Source organism: Myxine glutinosa, chromosome 3 (genome assembly GCF_964187855.1).
Source record: "Myxine glutinosa chromosome 3, kmMyxGlut1.1, whole genome shotgun sequence".
Classification (NCBI taxonomy): domain Eukaryota; kingdom Metazoa; phylum Chordata; class Myxini; order Myxiniformes; family Myxinidae; genus Myxine; species Myxine glutinosa.
In genome coordinates, this window is record NC_136263.1 from 177,649,750 (window position 1) to 177,674,918 (window position 25,169).

General features: G+C 45.6%; 1 protein-coding gene across 1 annotated transcript in view; it reads left to right on the top strand.

Moving 5' to 3' along the window:
- Positions 1-25,169, top strand: part of LOC137423031 (drebrin-like protein) — a 160,156-nt gene that overhangs the window by 102,577 nt on the left and 32,410 nt on the right. Inside the window, exons 11-13 of the mRNA XM_068109806.2 lie at positions 9,317-9,403; positions 9,713-9,952; positions 18,542-18,636. Coding sequence (XP_067965907.2) covers positions 9,317-9,403; positions 9,713-9,952; positions 18,542-18,636 — 422 coding nt within the window. The remainder of the gene's footprint in view (positions 1-9,316; positions 9,404-9,712; positions 9,953-18,541; positions 18,637-25,169) is intronic.

The following is a 25,169-nucleotide window of genomic DNA, read 5'->3' on the forward strand; positions in this document are numbered from 1 at the left end:
AACAATTGGGCACAACTGTCAAAGGGATAACCGAGAAGGAAAAGAGAGAGAAGGATAAGAAACACTGAAACCACCCCTCCTCCTCAAAGCATCCTCCCTGCTTCTTCCCCCTTCCAACTTTCACCTTCATCTCCCCAAACCTTCTGCCTCGCTCTTCCCCCTCCTCAAATAACACCTCACTGTGCCTCACCCAATCTCCATCAAACCTTTTGTCCGCCCCATTCTTCCCTTTCTCCAAGCTATTCTGAAATCTCTGACACACCTTCAACAGCTCTCCCTACCTCTTCCTCCTCTTCCACATCTTACCCTACCCCTCCCCCCCCCCTGTTCTGGACCCGATGCTCCTCCTTCCTCTTCATTAACGGTATGGACCTCAAACATCCGGGGCCTTCGCTCAAACTTGACTGACCTCTCCATACAGGTTGCTTCTGACAAACCAGATGTGATCTGCTTAACAGAAACTTTCCTCCTTCATGATGTCTCTGATGCCTTGGTATCTCTCCCAGGTTACTCCCTCCTCCGGTATGATAGACCTGAGCCTCGTCCTGGAGGTGGGGTTGCTATCTTTATAAAAAACTCTCTTCCTCACTCGCTCTCCACTGCCCTCTCTCCACCTCACCCCCAGGAATACCTTTGGCTACGGCTTCCCCTTCGCTCCCACCTTTTGTTCATATGTGTGTTGTACCGTCCACCAAACAGCGATGACTCCATCTACATCTCACTGTCTGATAATATGGACCAACTTCTATCTACCCATCCCAACTCTCTCTTCCTCATATGTGGTGATTTCAATTGTCACCATGCCAGTTGGCTGGGTGTGGGTACCTCTCTCACCAGCCATGGCTCTTCAGCAAAGGACTTCTGCGACTCACTGGGACTGACACAATCTGTCAATTTCCCGACCCGGATCTCAGTCAACGGAGCATCTTCTCTTCTGGATTTGGTTATGACAAACTTCCCTGAAAATGTCTGCTGCTCTTCTTCTGCTCCAATCGGCTCATCTGATCATGTGCTTGTCAAAGTGGACATCTCTCTGACCATTCTCAGAGAGCCTCCTCAGCGTCGACGAGTCTGGCATTTCACTCAGGCCAACTGGCACGGTCTTCAAGCAGCCATCAATCATCTGGACTGGTCTCCCATCTCTACCGCCTCTGACATCAACTCATCCTGGGAATTCTTTCAAAGTAAATTGCTCTCTCTCATGCACAGATTTATACCATCTCGTCTTCAGTTGTCATACCCTTCCTCCCGTCCATGGTACACGGAATCTTGTGGTGAGGCTGTTGCCCTGAAACAACTTGCTTTCGTCTCCTGGAAAGCAAATCCAACGGAAGGAAATCTCATTTCCTTTCACAAAGCCTGAAACAAGTGTGTGTCCACCCTCAGGAGAGCCAGGAAACAATATCTCACCATTCTCAAGACCGAACTCTCTTATCTGTCTCCCTCTTCCAAATCCTGGTGGCGTCTGGTCAAATCTGTTTCTGGTGTTTGTTCCCCCTCCATCCCCTCCCTCACCTCAAACGGCTTAACGGCTGACTCCGCACGTGAAAAAGCTCAATGCCTCAACTCTGTGTTTGCCTCTAAATCTTGTGTCCCAAACCCATCCCTCTCTGTACCCACCATACCCAGTCGTACCCAGCTGCTCCTGGACTCTGTGTCCTTTCCTCCTGACAAGGTGGAAAAGTTTCTGTCAACCCTCGACTCTGATTCTGCAACTGGTCCTGACGGCATCAGCCCACGGGTCCTAAAATCATGTTCTTCTGCTCTTTCACTCCCTCTTTCTGTTCTCTTCACCCTCTCTTTTGCTCAAGGTCATCTGCCATCTGCTTGGAAATCAGCCAACATCACCGGTTTGCACAAAAAAGGTGCAAAAACAGATCCCAGCAACTACAGACCAATCAGCCTTCTCCAAATTATCAGCAAAGTCATGGAATCCATCATTGCTTCAGATATTAAATCTTTCCTCTTCTCCAATGGCTTGATCTCTGATCATCAATTTGGTTTCAGACCTGGTCACTCTACTCTGGACATGCTGCTTCTGCTTTCTCAACAATGGATGGAGGTCCTCAACGCCAAACAGGAAATTAGAGCTGTCTCCCTTGACATTTCACGTGCCTTCGATACGGTCTGGCACCCTGCTCTGCTCACAAAACTCTCCTCCTTTGGTATCCATGGAAATCTCCACGCATGGCTGGCGGACTTCCTCTCTGGTCGTAGTCAACGTGTGGCCCTGAATGGGTTTCTCTCATCTCCTCTGCCTGTTCAGGCTGGAGTTCCCCAAGGTAGTGTTCTGGGCCCTGTGCTTTTTCTGGTCTTCATCAATGATCTCTCTGACTCTCTTGAAAATCCTCTCTATCTCTTTGACGACTCCACTCTCTGTCGCTCCATTCCTCATCCCTCAGATCGGCAGTCTGCAGCCTCCTCACTCTCTGCAGACCTGGACAAAATCACAGACTGGTCAAACAAGTGGAACAGGTCTTTCAATCCTGACAAATCTCACACTCTTACAATGTCTCTCCGAAAGGACCGACTGGACAACCCTCCCATCTACTTTCTCAACAATCCTCTCCAAGAAGTTCTGTCGCTCAAGCTTTTGGGTCTCACTATCTGCCATGATCTTTCTTGGGAAAACCACATTTCCAAGCTGGCCTCCAAAGCCAGTCGCCAACTGGGCATCCTCCGTCGTGCGAAGTCCTTCCTTGGCACACCTGAGCTCCTCACCACATACAAGGCTTTCATCCGCAGCTCAATGGAATACTGTTCCCCCCTCTGGGCTGGTGCTCCTGCCTCACACCTTGCTCGGTTTCACGCTGTTGAGGCCAAAGCTTTCAGAATCATTGGAATCTCCTGCGATGTAGTCAACACCGAGGGCCTTTCACTCACTCACCGCAGGCAGGTTGGTGGTCTTTCTGTCTTCTACCGACTCCTCTCCGGCCTTGCTCCCCCAGCTCTCTCTGTGCTCTGTCCCCCCAATATTCCTTCAGGTCGCACAAGATCTGCCTGCAACCCTCTTATGGTTAAACTGCCAAAGTCTAGGCTCTCTGCTCACCTTCACTCTTTCATTCCCCTTTTCTCCTGCCTCTGGAACAAACTCCTCCACTCCCTTCAATCCCACTCCTCCCTCCAGGTCTTTAAAACAGCTGTTCACCACCATCTCTTATCTTCCCCCATCGAAAACCTTGATCTTTTCTACCCCCGGTAATTCACCCCAGAGTCCTTGCAGTGTTCATATGTTTTATTCCTCTCCCACCTCCCCCCAAGTCCTCCCGATGTCCCTGCTCTCAAATGTTGTGTTTGTGTCCTTCCCCCTCTTCCCCCTCTCTTTTGTGTCCTTCCCCCTCTCTCCCCATCTTGTCTGCCGCTCCCCTTGTTTTTTGTGTTTTGTGTGTCGGTTTGTCTTTTTGTGTGATTAATGTTAGCTCTTTCACGAGCCTCGATCTTGTATACAAAAAAAAAAAAAAAAAAAAAAAAAAAACAGCAAGTGGGAGGGTTGGGTTAGGAAGAGTTTTTTTATATTTCTTTTTTCTTTTTTTTCTTTTTTTTGGAGACAAGATCGAGGCTCGTGAAAGAGCTAACATTACTCACACAAAAAGTCAAACCGACACACAAAATATAAGGGGAGCGGTAGACAAGATGGGGAGAGAGGGGGAAGGACACAAACACAACATTTGAGAGCAGGGACAACGGGAGAAATGTGGGAGGGCGAGGGCTTTGGGGGAGGTGGGAGATGTATTAAACATGAACACTGCAAGGACTTCCAGGAAAGAAGTTGGAATTTCCAAAAAGTGGATCTGGGGTATAATTAGCGGGGGTAGAAAAGATCAAGGTTTTGGATGGGGGAAGATAAGAGATGGTGGTGAACAGCTGTTTTAAAGACCTGGAGGGAGGAGTGGGATTGAAGAGAGTGAGGGGGTTTGTTCCAGAGGCGGGAGAAAAGGGGAATGAAAGAGTGAAGGTGAGCAGAGAGCCTAGATTTTGGCAGTTTAACCATAAGAGGGTTGCTGGCAGATCTTGTGCGACCTGGAGGAATATTTGGGGGACAGAGCACAGAGAGAGCTGGGGGAGCAAGGCCGGAGAGGAGTCAGTAGAAGACAGAAAGACCACCAACCTGCTGCGGTGAGTGAGTGAAAGGCCCTCGGAGTTAACTTCATCGCAGGAGATTCCAATGATTCTGAAAGCGTTGGTTTCAACAGCGTGAAGCCGAGCTAGGTGTGAGGCAGGAGCACCAGCCCAGAGGGGGGAACAGTATTCCATTGAGCTGCGGATGAAAGCCTTGTATGTGGTGAGGAGCTCAGGTGTGCCAAGGAAGGACTTCACACGACGGAGGATGCTCAGTCGGTGACTGGCTTTGGGGGCCAGCTTGGAAATGTGGTTTTCCCAAGAAAGATCATGGCAGATAGTGAGACCCAAAAGCTTGAGTGACAGAACTTCTTGGAGAGGATTGTTGAGAAAGTAGATGGGAGGGTTTTCCAGTCGGTCCTTTCGGAGAGACATTGTAAGAGTGTGAGATTTGTCAGGATTGAAAGACATGTTCCACTTGTTTGACCAGTCTGTGATTTTTTCCAGGTCTGCAGAGAGTGAGGAGGCTGCAGACTGCCGATCTGAGGGATGAGGAATGGAGCGGCAGATAGTGGAGTCGTCAGCAAAGAGATAGAGAGGATTTTCCAGAGAGTCGGAGAGATCATTGATGAAGACCAGAAATAGCACATGGCCCAGAACACTACCTTGGGGAACACCAGCCAGAACAGGAAGGGGAGATGAGAGAAATCCATCCAGGGCCACACGTTGCCTTCGACCAGAGAGGAAGTCCGCAAGCCATGAGTGGAGGTTTCCATGGATACCATAGGAGGAGAGTTTGGTGAGCAGAGCTGGGTGCCAGACCGTATCGAAGGCACGTGAAATGTCAAGGGAGACAGCTCTAATTTCCTGTTTGGCATTGAGGACCTCCATCCATTGTTGAGACAGCAGAAGCAACATGTCCAGAGTAGAAGGACCTGGTCTGATCCAAATTGATGATCAGAGTTCAAGCCATTGGAGAAGAGGAAGGATTTGATATCCGAAGCAATGATGGATTCCATGACTTTGCTGATAATTGGAAGCAGGCTGATTGGTCTGTAGTTGCAAGGATCTGTTTTTGCACCTTTTTGTGTAAAGCAGTAATGTTTGCTGATTTCCAAGATGCTGGCAGATGACCTTGAGCAAAAGAGAGGGTGAAAAGAACAGAGAGAGGGTGAGATAGAGCGGCAGAGCAGGATTTTAGGACCCATGGGCTGATGCCGTCTGGTCCAGTTGCAGAATCAGAGTCGAGATTTGACAGAAACTTCTCAATCTTGTCAGGAGAGAAGGACACAGAGTCCAGGAGCAGTTGGGTTCGACTGGGAAAGGTGGGAACAGAGAGAGATGGGTTTGGGACACAAGATTTTGAGGCAAACACAGAGTTGAGGCATTCGGCTTTGTCACGTGCAGTGTCAACTGTGTAGCCATTTGAGGTAAGGGAGGGGATGGAGGGGGAACAAACACCAGAAACGGATTTGACCAGACGCCACCAGGATTTGGAGGAAGGAGACAGGTTTGAGAGTTCAATCTTGAGTGTGGAGAGATAGTGCTTCCTGGCACTCCTGAGGGTAGACACACACTTGTTCTGAGCTTGGTGGAAGGAACTGAGATTGCCTTCAGTTGGATTTGCCTTCCAAGAGGCAAAGGCAAGTTGTTTCAGGGCAACTGCCTCACCACAAGATTCAGTGTACCATGGACGGGAGGAAGGGTAAGACAACTGAAGACGAGATGGGATAAATCTGTGCATGAGCGAGAGCAGTTTGCTTTGGAAGAATTCCCAGGAAGAATTGATGTCAGAGGCAGTAGAGATGGGAGACCAGTCCAGATGATTGATGCCTGCTTGCAGACCGTGTCAGTCAGCCTGAGTGAAATGCCAGACTCGTCGGCGCTGAGGAGGCTCTCTGAGAATGGCCAGAGATATGTCCACTTTAACAAGCACATGATCAGAAGAACCGATTGGAGCAGAAGAAGAGCAGCAGACATTTGCAGGGAAGTTAGTCATAACCAAATCCAGAAGAGGAGATACTCCATTGACTGAGATCCGGTCGGGAAATTGACAGATTGTGTCAGTCCCAATGAGTCGCAGAAGTCCTTTGGTGAGGTGCCATGGCTGGTGAGAGATGAACCCACACCCAGCCAGCTGGCATGATGACAGTTGAAGTCACCACATATGAGGAAGAGAGAGTTTGGATGAGTTGATAGAAGTTGGTCCATGTTGTCCGACAGCGAAATGTAAATGGCGTCATCACTGTTTGAAGGACGGTACAGAACACATATGAACAAAAGGTGGGAGCGGAGAGGAAGCCGTAGCCAGAGGTACTCCTGGGGGTGGGGTGGAGAGAGGGCAGTGCAAGGAGAGTCAGGAAGAGAGTTTTTGATCAAGATAGCCACCCCACCACCAGGACGAGGCTCAGGTCTATCATACCGGAGGAGGGAGTAACCAGGAAGAGATATTAAGGAATCAGAGACATCTTGAAGGAGGAAAGTTTCTGTTAAGCAGATCAAGTCTGGATTGTCAGAAGCAACCTGAATGGAGAGATCAATCAGGTTTGAGTGAAGGCCCCGGATGTTTGAGGTCCATACCGTTAATGAGGAGAGAGGGGGAGCATCGGGTGCAGGACAGGGGAGGGGAGGGGTAGGGTCAGATGAAGGATGAGAGGGGGAGGTAGGAAGAGCAGTTGATAGTGTTGCAGATATTACAGAAGAGTTACAAAAAAGGGAAGGATGAGGAGGATGAAAGGTTTGATGGTTATGGGATGAGGCACAGTGAGGGGCTGTTTGAGGGGGGGGCAGAGGAAGGCCGAAGGTTGGGGGAGGTGGAGGTATGAGATAGAAGGGAGACGAAGTGGGGAGGAGGCAGCTTTGAGAAGTAGGAGGAGGGAGAATTTGGGAGGGATGGTTGGGGGGTAGATATGAAGGGGAGGGGCTGGGGGGGAATTTTGAATGGGAGGGGCAAGGGGGGAGTTTAGAAGGGGAAGGGCCAGGGGGGAGTTTAGGAGGAGAGTGGCAAGGGGGGAGATTTGGAGGGGAGGGGAAGGGGGGAGATTTGGAGGGGAGGGGCAAGGGGGGAGTTTAGGAGGGGAAGGGGAAGTTTAGGAGGGGAGAGGCAAGGGGGGAGATTTGGAGGGGAGGGGCAAGGGGGGAGATTTGGAGGGGAGGTGCTAGGGGGGCATTTAGAAAGTGGATGATTAATGAAAGATGAACATTTATAACAAATTGGGTTTATTGTGATTTTCAAGTTAGCGATCCGTTTAAGAACGATGGAGGAGGGGTGGAATGAATGAGAATTTAGAGCATGTCGTGAGAAAGAATTTCAAGACATTGAATATTTTTTTTGAAATGGAATGAGTTGAAGAGGAAATTGAAAGGAGCCTTTTAAATAGGAAGAAAAACTGCGTGTTGTAATAAACCACTGAATAAAACATTCCAGGGGAAAGTTTAAACATATTTAAACAGAACAGTGAAGAACAATCTTATATTCACAAAAATACCAATGGGGAAGAGGGCCTTGATGGACAACCATGAGTCACTTGAACAGGGCAAAAGGTGCAAGGCAATGGGATAATGGGGGCAGGGCATGTGTGCAGAGGCAAAAGCACACGAGGAGAAAGGGAAATGTTTTTTGTTTTTTTTTGGTTTTTTGGGGTGGGGGGGGGTGTGGGGGGGATTACAACGTTAGACAAAGAGTAGATGTTTGGTGAAGTTTGGTTGAGGGAGAAGGGGAAATCAAAAAACCTAGCAAAACAGCGAAGGAAGGAACAACCTTCGATGGGGGAAGCCTGAGGCTGCAAGGCCTCGCTCTCGACGCGGCAAACAAACGATTAATTTATGAAAGATTAACACCGAGAAACTTCCAAGGGGCACACTATAAGTTCACACACCGAAAGATAAATACAGTTTCGACAAAATACAATTGTGAACAGTCTTACCTTTAAAAACGTGGAAACTTTGAAAACGGGGCGGGACAGCGCACATGGACAGAGGCGCACGATGAAACAAAAGCACAAGAGGAGAAAGGGAAATAAGTTTTTTTTTTTTTTTTTTTTTTTTTGGGGTGGTGGGGCGGGGGGGGGGGGGGGTTACAACATTAGACAAAAAGTAGATGTTTGGTGAAGTTTGGGGGAGAAGGGGAAATCAAAAAACCTAGCAAAACGGCGAAGGAAGGAACAACCTTCGACGGGGAAGCCTGAGGCTGCAAGGCCTCGCTCGCGACGCGGCAAACAAACGATTAATTTATGAAAGATAAACACCGATAAACTTCCAAGGGGCACACTATAAGTTCACACACCGAAAGATAAATACAGTTTCGACAAAATACAATTGTGAACAGACTTAACTTTGAAAACGTGGAGACCGTGTGGAGCTTCGAAAATCCCTCAATAATGAGGATAATAAAGTTAATGATAATGGGGATAATATAATGTGGAGTTAATGGGGATAATAAAGATCCTAGGTCAGAATTTTGGATAGCATAAGGTGACGGTGCCCTGCCGGCTTTGAAGCCCTGGAGGGAAGGGTGAGACAGATGGGAGAAGGTGGTTCCATGGATGGGAGAAGCAAGGAACAGCCTTCATGTTGTTTTTTTGTTTTTTTTACATTTTTAAAGTTACCTTACCGTTTGACCAATCTAGTGGGGTTTGTCTGTTTTAAAGTTGTGCACATTTACAGATATGCAACTTATACTATGCAACGAAAAAGATGCAACTTATACTCACACATACACAGGACACACGCATGTGCTTTCTGTGTACACCTGTGTGTGTGTGTCAGTATGTTTGGTTTTCTATTTTTATTATCTTATTATTTGTTTGTTTTTCAATTGCCGTTGTTTCAAGTATTTGTTTTTCTATTTTTTATTATCTTGTTATTTAGTTTTTCAATAGTGTAAGTAATTTCCCGGTGTGTACCCAGATTTAGAATAGGTACACCGTGTCCCTGCGCATCGTAAGAGGCGACTAAGGGTTGGCGTCAGGAAGGGCATCCGGCCAGAAAACATTGCCTCAAACAGGGAACCATGATTGTCATGGGGCCCGCAAGGCTAACTCCCGCTATAGCGAGGAAAATGGCCTCAAAACGATCATTCATTCATTCATTCATTCATTATTTAGTTTTTCAATTGTTGATTCAAATATTTGTTTTTATATTTTTATTATCTTATTATTTGTTCGTTTTTCAATTGTTGTTTCAGTTATTTGTTTTTATATTTTTATTATCTTCGGTCCATTTTCCACATTTTGTTCATGGCATATCCTTTGTACAGGCAAGGTAAAGAGTCCTTTCCTGAAGAAACAGACAACACTTCCTGTATGGGACAACCTTCCTGCAAACAATGATAGTCGAGCTTCTGGTATAGTCACATACATCTTTGAATATCCCTTTATCAATGCAGCAACCTTGTCCACTGCACGCATAATTTATTGTGAGAAATTGTTTCTGGTGTTTGTGGTGATATTATATTGTGAAATGTTTTGAATCTCTTTCAGTGCCCCCTTACTTACTACTTTGCTTCTGTATTTTATAACTTGGCAAAGTTGCTGGTCATGTAACATTTACAAAACAATTGTGATCTTCATTGTAATTAAAAGCCTGTTAATTTTTAAGAAGAAAAAAAAAGGAGGAATAATTTCAAGTTACTGGTACTTCTTTGTATTCTCAGTCAAAACCCTACCAGATGATTTCAGGACCTCATCTCCACCCAGCCAGATTGTGGACTTTCAACCTGCCCAGGGTCAGACACATCTCACCTCAATGACGCAAGCTTCAGAACCAGAGTACCCACCTGCTCAACCTCAGCCCCAGAGTGCATCAGCTGGCAAGGAGACCAACTTGCTTCAGAAAGTGCAGAGTTTGCAGAAAGAACATGAGGATGCTGTCACAGAGGATCACAAGTGGGATGGTGAGGCCTTCACAGATGGGTTGCTGTGCTGACTAATTTGTTTGAGGAGTGCGATAAAGGAGAGATCTAGTAATTCTTAAAGTAAAATGTGTGCTGTGCCCATCATTGTAGCAGATACCTGAGATGCAGTAAACCTGGACACCAAAATAACTTTGTTTGCTGTTTACAGATTGGTTTCCACAGTAAATATGATCAGTTCTGTTACAAAGAACTTCAACACAGGAGGAGGCCAATCGGGCCGTCAAACTTGCACAATGGTTATTTTGGTCAACCTTGTTGTTTGTCCGTACTCTATCCTTTTTAAAAGCTGAGCATCAAGCAAAAAGCAGCACGTGCCATTTAAAAAGACTTTGGTATGACTCGGCCGTGGTTCAAACTACTGACTTCCCAGACTCGGAGTGGATGCTCTACCTACCCCTTATGCCACCGAGTCTGGTATCGTCACTGTTTCACGACCTTTGAATGAGTGTGATCAAGGGAGACGTGGAGGGATAAGGGTAATGGGGACATTAGTACAGCTGCTAAGCACCTCAATTGTGCACTTCATGGGAAAAGCACCAAATTTTCCTCAGTGTTGTTATTGACCATTTGTAACATTTTTCAGATATGGGCCACATTGTACCTATTCCAACATGGCCACCAGGGGTCAATGAACTTTTACCTCAAGTTTTCTTCTTTTTGCGTCATTTTAAGCACCTTTTCTGTGAAGAAAGCTATGATACCTAAATACTTTAGAACCTTTATTTCAATCTGTAGTTGGTACACACTAGAAATAATAGTAAAAACAAGACCCCAACAGTTTTAGTTCATTTCTACCCAAAATTGGGGTCAATAAACTTTTACCTCATTTTTTCTTCTTTTTTTACGTCATAAAAAGCACCTTTTCTGTGAAGAAAGCTATGATACCTAAATATTTAATGGACCATTAATTTCAATCTGTAGTTGGTACATAAATGAAAACCAGTTTTGGTTAAATTTTACCTAAAAGTGGGTAAAACTTTCACATGAATAACAATAAATAACAAAATCTCATATGTTACATTTTTGACTAATTTGTGCTTCCTCCATCATGAAAGAAAGCTAATATTTAAGTGTGCATAGACTTGCTTTAATTTGCATGTAGGCACACCATAAATAGTCTTTATCTACTGAAATATGCATCAGTTGTCTTAAAACCAAAGTGTATCTGCATGGCATTCACAGTCCAAGTTATACTACTCAGCGGAGATGAAGTTGATAGCTTGCAACCTCTTCCGATCATACTCGGGTACGCGTATGCTACTTCTTAACTTGGTCAAGGTTCAAACTGCATTAACTATATCTTCAAGTACTCGATGCACTGCAGCCCTTGTGTTCAAATGTACATTGCAGGAACACATTAGACTTCACATGGACAGGAACACAGATCAGTGCAAGCGATTGCCGCTTTTGTGCACTTGCAATTACCATGACACAAGACATTACAACCACACTTGATAAGTTCATAGCCGACTCTAGATGCCTCTGGAAGTTTGGCCCACAGGGGCTGCCACTCACCGGTGTCTTTGGTCCAACCCCAGTCTGATGGACTTGGAAGCTCTGGGTTCAGCGCCAGTGACTGGTTCCAACAGTTTTTGTTTTTTTTTGTTGTTTTTTTCTGTATACAAGATCGAGGCTCGTGAAAGAGCTAACATTAATCACACAAAAAGTCGAACCGACACATAAAACACAAAATAAGGGGAGCTGTGGACAAGATGGGGAGAGAGGGGGATGGACACAAACACAACATTTGAGAGCAGGGACATCGAGAGAACTGTGAAGAGGGAGAGGGCTTGGGGGGAGGTGGGAGAGGTATAAAACATATGGACCCTGCAAGGACTTCCAGGAAAGAAGTTGGAATTTCAAAATAGTGGATCTGGGGTGAATTAGCGGGGGTAGAAAAGATCAAGGTTTTGGATGGGGGAAGATAAGAGATGGTGGCGAACAGCTGTTTTAAAGACCTGTAGGGAGGAGTGGGATTGAAGGGACTGGAGGAGTTTGTTCCAGAGGTTGGAGAAAAGGGGAATGAAAGAGTGAAGGTGAGCAGAGAGCCTAGATTTTGGCAGTTTAACAATGAGAGGGTTGCTGGCAGATCTTGTGCAACCTGTAGGAATATTTGTGGGACAGAGCACAGAGAGAGCTGGGGGAGCAAGACCGGAGATGAGTCGGTAGAAGACAAAGACCACCAACCTGCCTGCGGTGAGTGAGTGAAAGGCCCTCAGAGTTAGCTTCATCGCAGGAGATTCCAATGATTCTGAAAGCTTTGGTTTCAACAGCGTGAAGCCGAGCTAGGTGTGAGGCAGGAGCACGGGCCCAGAGGGGGGAACAGTATTCCATTGAGCTGCGGATGAAAGCCTTGTATGTGGTGAGGAGCTCAGGTGTGCCAAGGAAGGACTTCGAACGACGGAGGATGCTCAGTCGGCGACTGGCTTTTGAGGCCAGCTTGGAAATGTGGTTTTCCCAAGAAAGATCATGGCAGATAGTGAGACCCAAAAGCTTGAGTGACAGAACTTCTTGGAGAGGATTGTTGAGAAAGTAGATGGGAGGGTTTTCCAGTCGGTCTTTTCATAGAGACATTGTAAGAGTGTGAGATTTGTCAGGATTGAAAGACATGTTCCACTTGTTTGACCAGTCTGTGATTTTGTCCAGGTCTGCAGAGAGTGAGGAGGCTGCAGACTGCCGATCTGAGGGATGAGGTATGGAGCGGCAGAGAGTGGAGTCATCAGCAAAGAGATAGAGAGGATTTTCCAGAGAGTCTGAGAGATCATTGATGAAGACAAGAAAAAGCACAGGGCCCAGAACACTACCTTGGGGAACTCCAGCCAGAACAGGAAGGGGAGATGAGAGAAATCCATTCAGGGCCACACGTTGACTACGACTAGAGAGGAAGTCCGCAAGCCATGCGTGGGGATTTCCATGGATACCATAGGAGGAGAGTTTAGTGAGCAGAGCTGGGTGCCAGACCGTATCGAAGGCACGTGATATGTCAAGGGAGACAGCTCTGATTTCCTGTTTGGCATTGAGGACCTCCATCCATTGTTGAGACAGCAGAAGCAGCATGTCCAGAGTAGAATGACCTGGTCTGAATACAAATTGATGATCGGAGATCAGGCCATTGGAGAAGAGGAAGGATTTGATGTCAGGAGCTATGATGGATTTCGTGACCTTTGCTGATTATTGCGAGCAGGCTGATTGGTCTGTAGTTGCAAGGATCTGTTTTTGCACATTTTTTGTGTAAAGCGGTAATGTTTGCTGATTTCCAAGATGCTGGCAGATGACCTTGAGCAAAAGAGAGGGTGAAAAGAACAGAGAGAGGGTGAGATAGAGCGGCAGAGCAAGCTTGTAGGGCTGATGCCGTCTGGTCCAGTTGCAGAATCAGAGTCGAGGTTTGACAAAAACTTCTCCACCTTGTCAGGAGAGAAGTACACAGACTCCAGGAGCAGTTGGGTTCGACTGGGTAAGGGGGGAACAGAGAGAGATTGGTTTGTGAGAAAAACTTTTAAGGCAAACACAGAGGTGAGGCATTCGGCTTTGTCACGTGCGGTGTCAACTGTGTAGCCATTTGAGGTAAGGGAGGTGATGGCGGGGGAACAAACACCAGAAACGGATTTGACCAGACGCCACCAGAATTTGGAGGAAGGAGACAGGTTTGAGAGTTCATTCTTGAGTGTGGAGAGATAGTGCTTCCTGGCACTCCTGAGGGTAGACACACACTTGTTCCGAGCTTGATGGAAGGAACTGAGATTGTCTTCAGTTGGATTTGCCTTCCAAGAGGCAAAGGAGAGTTGTTTCAGGGCAACTGCCTCACCACAATATTCAGTGTACCATGGACGGGACGAAGGGTAAGACAACTGAAGACGAGATGGGATAAATCTGTGCATGAGAGAGAGCAGTTTGCTTTGGAAGAATTCCCAGGAAGAATTGATGTCAAAGGCAGTCGAGATGGGAGACCAGTCCAGATGATGGCTGCTTGCAGACTGTGCCAGTCGGCCTGAGTGAAATGCCAGACTCGTCGACGCTGAGGAGGCTGTCTGAGAATGGCCAGAGAGATGTCCACTTTAACAAGCACATGATCAGAAGAACCGATTGGAGCAGAAGAAGAGCAGCAAACATTTGCAGGGAAGTTTGTCATAACCAAGTCTAGAAGAGAAGATACTCCATTGACTGAGATCCGGGTCAGGAAATTGACAGATTGTGTCAGTCCCAATGAGTCGCAGAAGTCCTTTGCTGAGGTGCCATGGCTGGTGAGAGAGGAACCCACACCCAGCCAGCTGGCATGATGACAGTTGAATGTGCCACATATGAGGAAGAGAGAGTTGGGATGAGTTGATCGAAGTTGGTCCATGTTGTCCGACAGCGAAATGTAAATGGAGTCATCACTGTTTGGAGGACAGTACAGAACACATATGAACAAAAGGTGGGAGCGGAGAGGAAGCCGTAGCCAGAGGTACTCCTGGGGGTGGGGTGGAGAGAGCGCAGTGCAAGGAGAGTGAGGAAGAGAGTTTTTGATAAAGATAGCAACTCCGCCACCAGGACGAGGCTCAGGTCTATCATACTGGAGGGAGTAACCAGGAAGATATATTGAGGAATCAGAGATCTTGAAGGAGGAAAGTTTCTGTTAAGCAGATCAAGTCTGGATTGTCAGAAGCAACCTGAATGGAGAGATCAACCAGGTTTGAGCGAAGTCCCCGGATGTTTGATGTCCATATCGTTAATGAGGAGAGAGGGGGAGCATCGGGTGCAGGACAGAGGAGTGGAGGGGTAGGGTCAGATGAAAGATGAGAGGGGGAGGTCGGGAGAGCAGTTGATGGTGCGTCAGAGATTACAGAAGAGTTACAAGAAAGGGAAGGATGAGGAGGATGAAAGGTTTGTTGGTGATGGGATGAGGGACAGTGAGGAGACGTTTGAGGGGGGGGGGGGAAGGAAAGTAGAAGGTTGGTGGAGGTATGAGATAGAAGGGAGATGAAGTGGGGAGGAGGCAGCTTTGAGGAGGTGGTGGGAGGGGGGAGAATTGGAGAGGCATGGTTGGGGGGGAGATTTGAAGGGGAGGGGGAGTTTTGAAGTGGAGGGGTTAGTGGGGAGTTTAGGAGGGGAGGGGCAAGGTGGGAGATTTGGAGGGGAGGGGCAAAGGGGGAGTTTGGAAAGAGGATTATTCATGAAAGACGAACATTTATAACAATTTGGGTTTATTGTTATTTTCAAGTTAGAGATCCGTTTAAGAACGATGGAGGAGGGGTGGAATGAATGTGAATTTAGAGCATGTAGTGAGGAAGAATTATAAGAGATTGAATTTTTTTTTGAAGTGGAATGAGTTGAAAAGAGCCTTTTAAATCGGAAGAAAAACAGGGTGTTGTAATATGCCACTGAATAAAACACTGCAGGGGAAAGTTTAAACATATTTAAACAGAACTTTGAAGAACAATCTAATACTCACAAAAATACCAACGGGGAGAGGGCCTTGAGGGACAACCACGAGTCACGTGAACAGGGCAAAAGGTGGAAGGCAAGGAGATAATAGGGGCGGGGCGAGACAGCACACGTGGAGAAAGGGAAATAAATGTTTTTTTGTTTTGGGGGGGGTGGGGGGGGGGGATGGGGTTAAAACGTTACACAAAGAGTGGATGTTCGGGGAAGTTCGGGAGAGAAGGGAAAAATCTAAGAACAAAGCAAAAACAGCGACGGAAGGAACTTAAGTGAACAAACTTCGACAGGGGAAGCCTCAGGCTACAAGGCCGCACATGCGGGGCAAACAGAAACGATTCATTTATTACGAGTTACAGGAAATGTGAAACGATCTGGGGAATGGGGTGAAAATGGGGGTGAAACACATGGTCGAAGAACGAACGAACGAACGAACGATAAGAACAAAGAAGGAAATGTTTGTTGTTTTTTTTGTTTTTTTTTAGATTTTAAACAAGGAAGTTTGGGGTGAAAAGACTGGGAAAAAACTGAAAGAATGAGAGTCGATGGACCACAATCGACCGCTGAGCGAAAACAAAGCCTCCAGGTAGGAATTTTAAAGAACTAGGGCACGAATAACGCGGCACGAAATACTCGACTATTTTATACAGGTATGAAAGATTAACACCGAGAATCTTCCTCGGGACGCACTATAGGTACACACACGTAAGATAAATACAGTTTCGACAAAAATACAATTGTGAACAATTACTTAACTTCGAGGGTGCCTGAAGAGCGGAACAGCTCCGAAAAACCGTCACCTCCCTGGCAAGATCTCGCAAAATCCCACTTAACTTGTTGGCTTGGTAGGCAGCTCGTTTGACATGTTCTGTGAGTGCTGCCTGGGTAGGAGGAATGTTCTCTAAAGCACGTGCCTTTTGAGCAAATAGCCGCTTTCTGGTGCCATTGACTTCAGTCAACTCACTTGTTCTGTGGTATAAGAGGACAACAAAGCGCTCAATGAGAGCCATAGATTTCTCACTGATGTCTACAGGCATCTGTGAAAGTTCATCAAATGCTTCAGTAACCTCGGGAAAGGAGTTCCATGTTGCCCATGCCGTCTTCTTCCCAATTCCTGCAAATTGAAGTACGGTATCGCACCCTGTTAAAGCATGGAATAGGCCAAGAGTAGATGATTTCCTGGGACCCAAGGCTACAACCATTTCGTGGATGGCTACATATCGAAAACTTGCGCCTGTGCCGAATGCAACCCAAAGTTCCTCAGGATTTATGGCATCGAAGATGGCTACCGCTATTACGACAACATCGTTGTTTGCTGTGTGAACACATACTTTTGAGTGGCCGTGGCCCTTGCTGGCAGCATCTGCAACATGCAGGAACAGGTGGGTATCGGACTCTTCTTGAAAACAAGGGGCTAGTCCTGTTAGGGCCGATTCACTGGAAGAGCTCATTGCTTCACAACCACAGTTGCAAATACTTCCTTGCTTTCAATCTCAAAGTGGGTAAGTTGTTGCGAGAGGAAGCTGAACAATTCTGTCTTATTTTCATCAATACGTAGGAACTGTTTCCAATTCTTTGGAACGGCTACACCTGGAGCCACTCTTCGTCTAGTACCTGTGCCTCTCTTCTACCTGGTTGTTGCTTTCAGACTATCTGGATGGTATACATCCCATACAATATCGACTCGATCACAACTCTGCAGCTCTGAAACAATATAGGGTACAAAAATACCATCGGCATACTCGAGGAATGTTTTCGACATTTCAGGGTTTAAGAGGTGGACAACTGCAGCACCATCAAATACTTTGGCATCCACTTTGGGGCGTTGTGTCGCGGTCACTTTGTCAGAATCTAAGCAATTCATCGGGTCAGCTTTAGATGCGGAGTGCATCTTTCCATCTGCAGACAATGATGGTGGTACTCTTTGATTTTTGTGGGCAAAGAATGTATCTAAGTCGCCATCTCTATTCTGGCAGGCAATATACAATCTTGAGAACAGATTGCAGTTACTCTTCAGTGACGCTAACTTTTCCTTTAATTGCTGCTTTGGTGCTTTATGACTGAAAAGAGGCAACTTGTTCTTCTGCAGTGTATCTGTGATCAGCTTGCTAGGCTTGTCAACTCTTTTTGACAAATTGTGTGTGCTGATCTTGCCCCAGTGCCTCTATTTTCTTCACAGTTTCTGCAATTGATTCATCCATGATATAATTGGTATCTAAGACCATCAACTCATTGCTTTCTTCGAGAAATGGATTTCCCATATTTCGTATCACAGAAACCAGGACAGTCACATCAGTTAAGTTAAGGTTAAATACCAGTTAAGTTTCAATGAAAAATGAAGTGATCAGTTGAAGTGACTAATGCAATTCAAAGAAAGACTAATTCACTGACACACTTTCATTTTTCCATTAATACTACGGTATCTGCAACACAAAATACATGACATAATTCAGAGTAGGTTTTGAGGTGACACTTTTGCTTAAGAACAGATTTCATTTTAAGTAACCTCTTTGCAATGTGCATGGTATTTGCTACACTTTGATACCAAACATGATATGTGTTTGACACAAACACCTTTGGCACGATCAGTTATGCTTGCCTGATGCCTGACTATATAATGTCCAGAGTAGGTCAAAGGTCACTAAATGACTTTAAGATGACATTAGGATGGTAAAATATCTACATTTAAGTTTAAATAACAAAACCTTGTGTAATTTTGCATTCAGGTATCAAACATTATGTTCATAGTATATCATCATTTTAGGCTGTATATGCATAATGTGTGCAAATTATAGGGCCAAAGGTCATTGACCTCTTACGGCCACCCTGGGCACTCGAGGAAGTGGCCCATATCTGACAAGGTAATGTCTTGGTCCCCGTTACACATGTGGGAGATTTCATGCTTTTACCATAAAGTGCACAATTGAACCCGTATAAGCGAGCTTAGCAGCTGTACTACATGGTTTTACCTCTAGGGTGCAGTGACATACCTCTCGGGACATGGCTTTAGTCAACTTTAGTTTGAGTACAAATCGGACACGGAAGGTCTTTGCATTTTGAGATGCTTTCTAATTAGTGTCAAAATTGTGTGTTTCATTGTGGAATTCAAAGCATTTTGTGATGTCGGTGAGGTGTGGTTGTGTGTTTCAGATAACCAGCTTCAACAAAGTCCAGCAGAACATACAAAGGAGATAGCACCAAAGTCTGACTTGCACATCCCGGCACACATCGTTAAAGAAGGAAAGGTGAGGACTATCAACAAATTTTAAGACTATGTTTTTAATATTTATGCCTCTGCCGACGAAGTCACCAGAGGCATTATGTTTTCAGGTTGTCTATCCGTCCATCTGTCCGTGCGTGATAGGTTTTCGTTGCCGCAATAACTTGACAATGGCTGAAGGGATCTTAGTCAAACTTGGTGCAGCTATGTATGATGAGGTAAATATGAACTGATTCAGTTTTGGGGTCACGAGGACAAAGGTCAGAGGTCATGTTAGGTCAAAATCCTGTTACCGCGATAACTTGTGAACCAGTGATGGGATTCTGACCAAATTTAGTACACTTACGTACAATGATGCAAAGATGAACCGATTAGATTTTGGGGTCAAGTGGTCAAAGGTCAAAGTCTGTAATAGGTCTATAACATGAGAACAGCTGAAGGGATTTAAATCAAACTTGGTACGCTTGTGTATAATTATGAGAGAGTACGCCAGTACTCTCTATGTAGGGATGGCGCGGAAAAAAAATGTCGCTCCCCTCTGCTACATACAAAACTAAAGTTGGATTATCTTCTTTAAAAACTCGCTCAGGCTACATATGAGAGCCTACCTGGTCTGTGCAGCTGATGGTCGAGGTAGGGATCACTTTTCAGTTCTCCAGACCAAGGCAAAAGCAAAATAAAGCGAAAAAACGAGATCGGTCAAACCCGGGAATTCGTCTTGTCGTTCATAATAATAATAATAATAATAATAATAATAATAATAATAATAATAATAATCTCCTTCATACGGTATATTTCCGAGCTGCCTCTATCAATGGCAATGATTCTGCTACCATTCGACAGAGTTTTACTTCCTGCAACATCCTTTGGTATTATAATTCCCATAGCTTGAAAGGATTCCACGAAAAGTACACAAAACTACATTCCTTTGTAAAAGAATAGGACCAGGGTAGGCGTGGCTATGACGGTCAATCAACTTGATGGGGGCGGGGCTGCTAGACACATTTGCCTCTGTCAGCGTTATGCGTGATAATGCCATGTGGAATCAAATAATATCAGCAGAAATATCATGCCTCGGGAAATGCCTTGTTTTTTCAGTTACATTCATGAAAATGAAATAATAGCGAGGTTCCAGTGCAACACACCGCACATGGGACACGTGATCATGAACCCTCCAGTCAAGGTTTCTCGGCGGCAGATTCCCTACAGCGGCGCATCACTGATGCCGCCCGCCGTCCTATAGAACAGCCTGAACAAGGAATTGTGTGTGTGTGTGTGTGTGTGTGTGTTTTGTGTGTGTGTGTGTGTGTGTGTGTGTGTGTGTGTGTGTGTGTGTGTGTGTGTGTGTGTGTGTGTGTGTGTGTGTGTGTGTGTGTGTGTGTGTGTGTGTGTGTGTCAGTCAGTCAGTCAGTCAGTCAGTCATATTTTTTCACGTCTATTAATTATTTACGTGCTATTCAAATGTACCTTTTAACGCTTTAAACTGCTGAGACCCCTTAGACCTTGGCAGACCCTTTAACACTTGAGACCCAAAAGACCCTTGATGACCCAAATGACCCAGATCACCCTAAAGTCCATAAAGACCCAAAAAATCCTTGATGACCCCAAAGTCCCCGAGGACCCAAATCACCCAAAAGTTCCCGAAGACCCAAAAGTTCCCGAAGATCCAAAATACCCTTGAGGACCCAAAACACCCAGATCACCCAAAAGTCCTCGATGACCTAAAAATTCCCGAAGATACCAAAAGACCCAGATGACCAAAAAGTCCCGATGAACCAAAAGTCCAGAGGACCAAAAAGACCCAAATGATCCTGATGACTCAAAAGTCCCTGAACACCCAAAAGACCCAAAGGTCCCTATTTAAAATTTTGGTGAATGGACCAACGGACCAACGGGCCCCTTAGTTTAATAAATATTTGAACTGACATTTCATGTTCCTTTCATTTCGTTAGGCATACTGCATCGACTGGAGTGGTCAATGGTCAATTAATTAATATTTAAATATAAAGATCCTAGTTTCTTTGTCAATGCCATATCACCTATGGCTACTGGGGTTGGGGATTTGGGAGAGGAATGTGAAAGCAGGAGGTGGGAGGGGGGGGAGGCGGAGAGGGAAAATTATATATATATTTTTTTAAAATGCTGCCAGACACCCTCAGTTCGCCACTGGTGAGCAGGTCTATAAAGTTTGTACTACAACATTTGTAAATTAGTAGTAGAACATCATCTACTCAAATATTATAATAATTATTCAGACGGTGTGTATTTCTGAGCTGGGCCTCTCTCAATGGCAACGACTGGAGTTTTACTCGGTGCAGCATCCTTTGCTTTCATTTGTTTCTCCAGTTCATTTCTACAGTTAAATATTTACAGATTCTCTCTGAGAGCGTGTTCTCTCGTAGTTTGGCATGGCCACGCCCTTCCTCACGCTTACTCAATCAACCCTGAACCTTGTTATGCGCATGCTCAGATGAGAAAGCTTGTCACGTGTGCAGTGTGTTTGACTAACGTCTTTCTGATGATTTATAGTGACTGTATTTTTGTCTGGGGAAAATGTACTCAACTATTACCGAGGTATTCTGATTTCTCAGAACCAGGAGTTGGATACTACAGATAAGTACTTATATCTTGTCTTGATAAAGTTCTTCATTGAAGTTAATTTTACAAAAGCATTACCAGAGAGTGCGCTTGCAAATCTCAACTCTACGTACTAACGTAGGGATGACGCGGATAAAAAATGTCAGCCCCACCCACTGATACAAAACGAAAGTTGCATCATCAACTTCTTACAAACTGCATGGACATCTCTCATAGCAGCATTCTATAATCATCTCCATTTGTGATTGGTTACTCTAAGTTGATTAAAAAAAGAAAAGTAGGAAAGACAACTGAGGCTGCAAGAAGTCCCTGAAATTATATTGGAGCTTCTAATACTTTTAGCTCGGCCTAGTCCTCGACAATAGTCTGGAGGCGGTGATGTAGGGATTGTTATGTGATGGCAATACTGTGAGCTACTCTCTAAACTCCCGATCTTGTTTAGGACCGTTTTTACACTGTAGTTTGTCATCCCTACATTGCCTTTTTAATTTAGCATACATTTTTTTATTCACTTGTCTAAACATGAACTGATTAAATTTTGGGGTCAAGAGGTCAAAGGTCAGAGGTCATGTTAAGTAAAAAAAATTATGTTGCTGCACCAACTTGTGAACAAGTGATGGGATTTTGAACAAACTTGTTAAAAGTATATATTTTGATGCAAAGGTGAACATTGAACAGATTGTATTTTGGCATCAAAGGCAAGGAGTGAGGTGATTTTGTGATTTTTGGTGAGGTCAGAAGTCATATCAGCTAAAGATGTGATACTTGAGAACAGCTGAAGGGATTTAATTATTTTTTATTTTTTTTGTATGCAAGATCGAGGCTCGTGTATGAGCTTCTCTTATACTTATGCAAAAAAAAAGAAACATGCAATCACATCAATCACAAAAAAAAAAAAAAAAACACACAAAACATACAATAAAGAGAGCAGGAGACAAGATGGGGAGAGAGAAGGAAGCACACAAGTACAACAGCAGAGAACAGGGACATGGGGAGATCTGTGGGAGGGGGAGGGTTTGGGGGGGAGGAGGCATGGGATGGGGGGTGGGAGAGGTATAAAACACATGGACACTGTTCGGATGCTAGGACTTCCAGAAAAGAAGTCGGTATTTCAGAAAAGTGGATCTGGGGTGAATTAACGGGGGTGGAAAAGATCAAGGTTTTGATGCATATGTTGGATCACATTGGTTGGATTTAAATCAAACTTGATTTGGTACAAGTATGTATAATGATGTAATAATGTGGGCGGAGGAAGGTCGAAGGAGACGTCGAAGAGTGTCGGTCGAGTTTTTTTTGTCCGAAGCAAAACTTCACTGCTTGACTTCATGCTGTTGTCATGATGCAAAGCTTACTTAGGCGTTAGGGCTAGGTGTTGGGGCTAGGCGTTGGGGCTAGGCGTTGGGGCTAGGTGTTGGGGCTAGGAGTTGGGGCTAGGCGTTGGGGCTAGGAGTTGGGGCCAGGAGTTGGGGCCAGGAGTTGGGGCCAGGAGTTGGGGCCAGGAGTTGGGGCCAGGAGTTGGGGCTAGGAGTTGGGGCTAGGAGTTGGGGCTAGGAGTTGGGGCTAGGAGTTGGGGCTAGGTGTTGGGGCTAGGAGTTGGGGCTAGGAGTTGGGGCTAGGAGTTGGGGCCAGGAGTTGGGGCCAGGAGTTGGGGCCAGGAGTTGGGGCCAGGAGTTGGGGCCAGGAGTTGGGGCCAGGAGTTGGGGCCAGGAGTTGGGGCCAGGAGTTGGGGCCAGGAGTTGGGGCCAGGAGTTGGGGCCAGGAGTTGGGGCCAGGAGTTGGGGCCAGGAGTTGGGGCCAGGAGTTGGGGCCAGGAGTTGGGGCCAGGAGTTGGGGCCAGGAGTTGGGACCAGGAGTTGGGACCAGGAGTTGGGACCAGGAGTTGGGACCAGGAGTTGGGACCAGGAGTTGGGACCAGGAGTTGGGGATCTTTGTTTCTTTCACATTTCTCCTTATTCATTCTAAGTCTTGCTTTTCCTTTCTTTCTCTCTTTCTTCATCTATCTGTCCACGGAGATGTGAATTATTGCAGAGGGTTTTCTGGAAGGTTCACTTGCTGCGCTTCGATGGGTTTGAGGGTTGTGAAGTAACGGCTGAAACCCGAATCCTGTCCAGGTTCCTCCTGATGACTCCATCTTTGCTCTTTGCTTATTCGGGTTCCTTCTGATGACTCCAATGTATTATTTGGTTTTCCATTTCGTTACCTAGCCATCTTGTCTTCTTGCTTTCTTTGGTTCCTTTCTCTGATAGGGTGCATTTTCTCCAAGATAAACATTCTAGTTCTGATGTACCATACTCTGTTACAGAGCATCGGTGCTGCTGAAGCAGTTTCTTGACCAGGGTTATACTGGGTGGTTTGCCATTGCCTTCTCAGCAGTAGTTAAGGCTGAAATTTGGAATTTGGTGAGGGTGCTCGCGATAGCTTGCCGATTCTTTGCAAGAGACAGCATTGGATCTGTAACGTCCACCAATTGCTTGTTTTCTTGTGACGTCATCGGAGCACGCGCGCAGGGCACCCTGGGACACCTCGGCCATTTTGATACCCTCTCGAACAACGTCGTCAGCGGATTCACATTAAATAGTTTTTGTTCACGACCAGTCATGCCAATTTGCGGCGTATTTCGTTGTTCAAACAGGCCCGGCGTTAGGCCAGGAGTCAAGTTTTACAAAACGCCCAAACTTCTACTGAATCAGGGTGAGGAAACAAGAAATTGAAGTGAAGAGAGGCGGCGTTTGTGGAAGGCTGCCATCAATCGCAGTGACATCCAAACAGAATCACAGTGGGATCGCACACCTGTCTGCTCCGAGCATTTTGTTAACAGTAAGTAAGAACATGTTTCATGGAATGCGAAACCTGGAACATAAAAGTATTGAATTTGAAACTGTCCAATAAACTTTCTAAAGTTATGTACTCTTATCAACTCGGTCAAAATGAATCTCGATTTTATCATGTGAAGAACGTGCTATGTATTCGTTGCTTACATGATAAATATAGGTGATGACTTATGGCCATACGCACAAAGCACACATGGCGGCACTCACTTCGCACTGTGCGTCACATGTCTACAAAGTATGCACACATGCATGCACAGCTTAAAACTGCAGTGGTTTTTGAACAAATGGAGGGCACTTAATCAATCAGGTCCATAACATTAACACAAGCAGCTTTAAAAAATACATGTTTGTTTAATATATTAATACCTTGGATCGAATCAAGTGGAAGTCATTCAGTTCTTTGTGTAGGATTTGTCACACCCATCCATCTTGGTACAACCTGTATGCCTCGAGGGATTTATACTTCTTCAACTCATCTTTGGTATAGGCCGATTTGCTGAACAACAGGTAGTTGATCACGTCGATGTGGGTCACCTGAGGCCACTTGCTCACATTCTTCTCAAATTGATCATTTGATAGACCATAAGGGTCACACCCAATGACAGAAATCTTCTCTTTGTAACGAACAAGAACGTCCGGAGGGAGCGTCTCTTGGTAGCCAAGGTTGGCACTCGCACTGCTAGCCATACTCAAGCCTGGATCTACCGTATCCTTACGTACACTCCAAGTCTGTTCTACAGGTAGTTGGTTGCAGGTTGACCCACTGCCCAGGTGTTCACCAGTTCACTGGTCCACGGCAAACTTAAACCGAATGTTCTGTGTTTGTTGGGCAACAATACGTAATATAAACTAGATGGCAACACACTCCACATGAACGTGACAAAACAAACAAAATTACTTTATAAAACAGACTTTTTGCGATCCGCATTCACCATAAACCAACGCAACAAATCAATATCAGCGCACACGGACAGATTAGCTTGGGTATCAAAATGGCCGCCGCGCAATGCAAGATGGGTAACTGTGACGTCAGTGAAAACAAAGGCCGGCTGACGGGACCCCCAGTTTATCGTCTATCCGAGGGGCGGCATACACCTGGATTGACCCTGCCTGTGAAATATTAAGATGA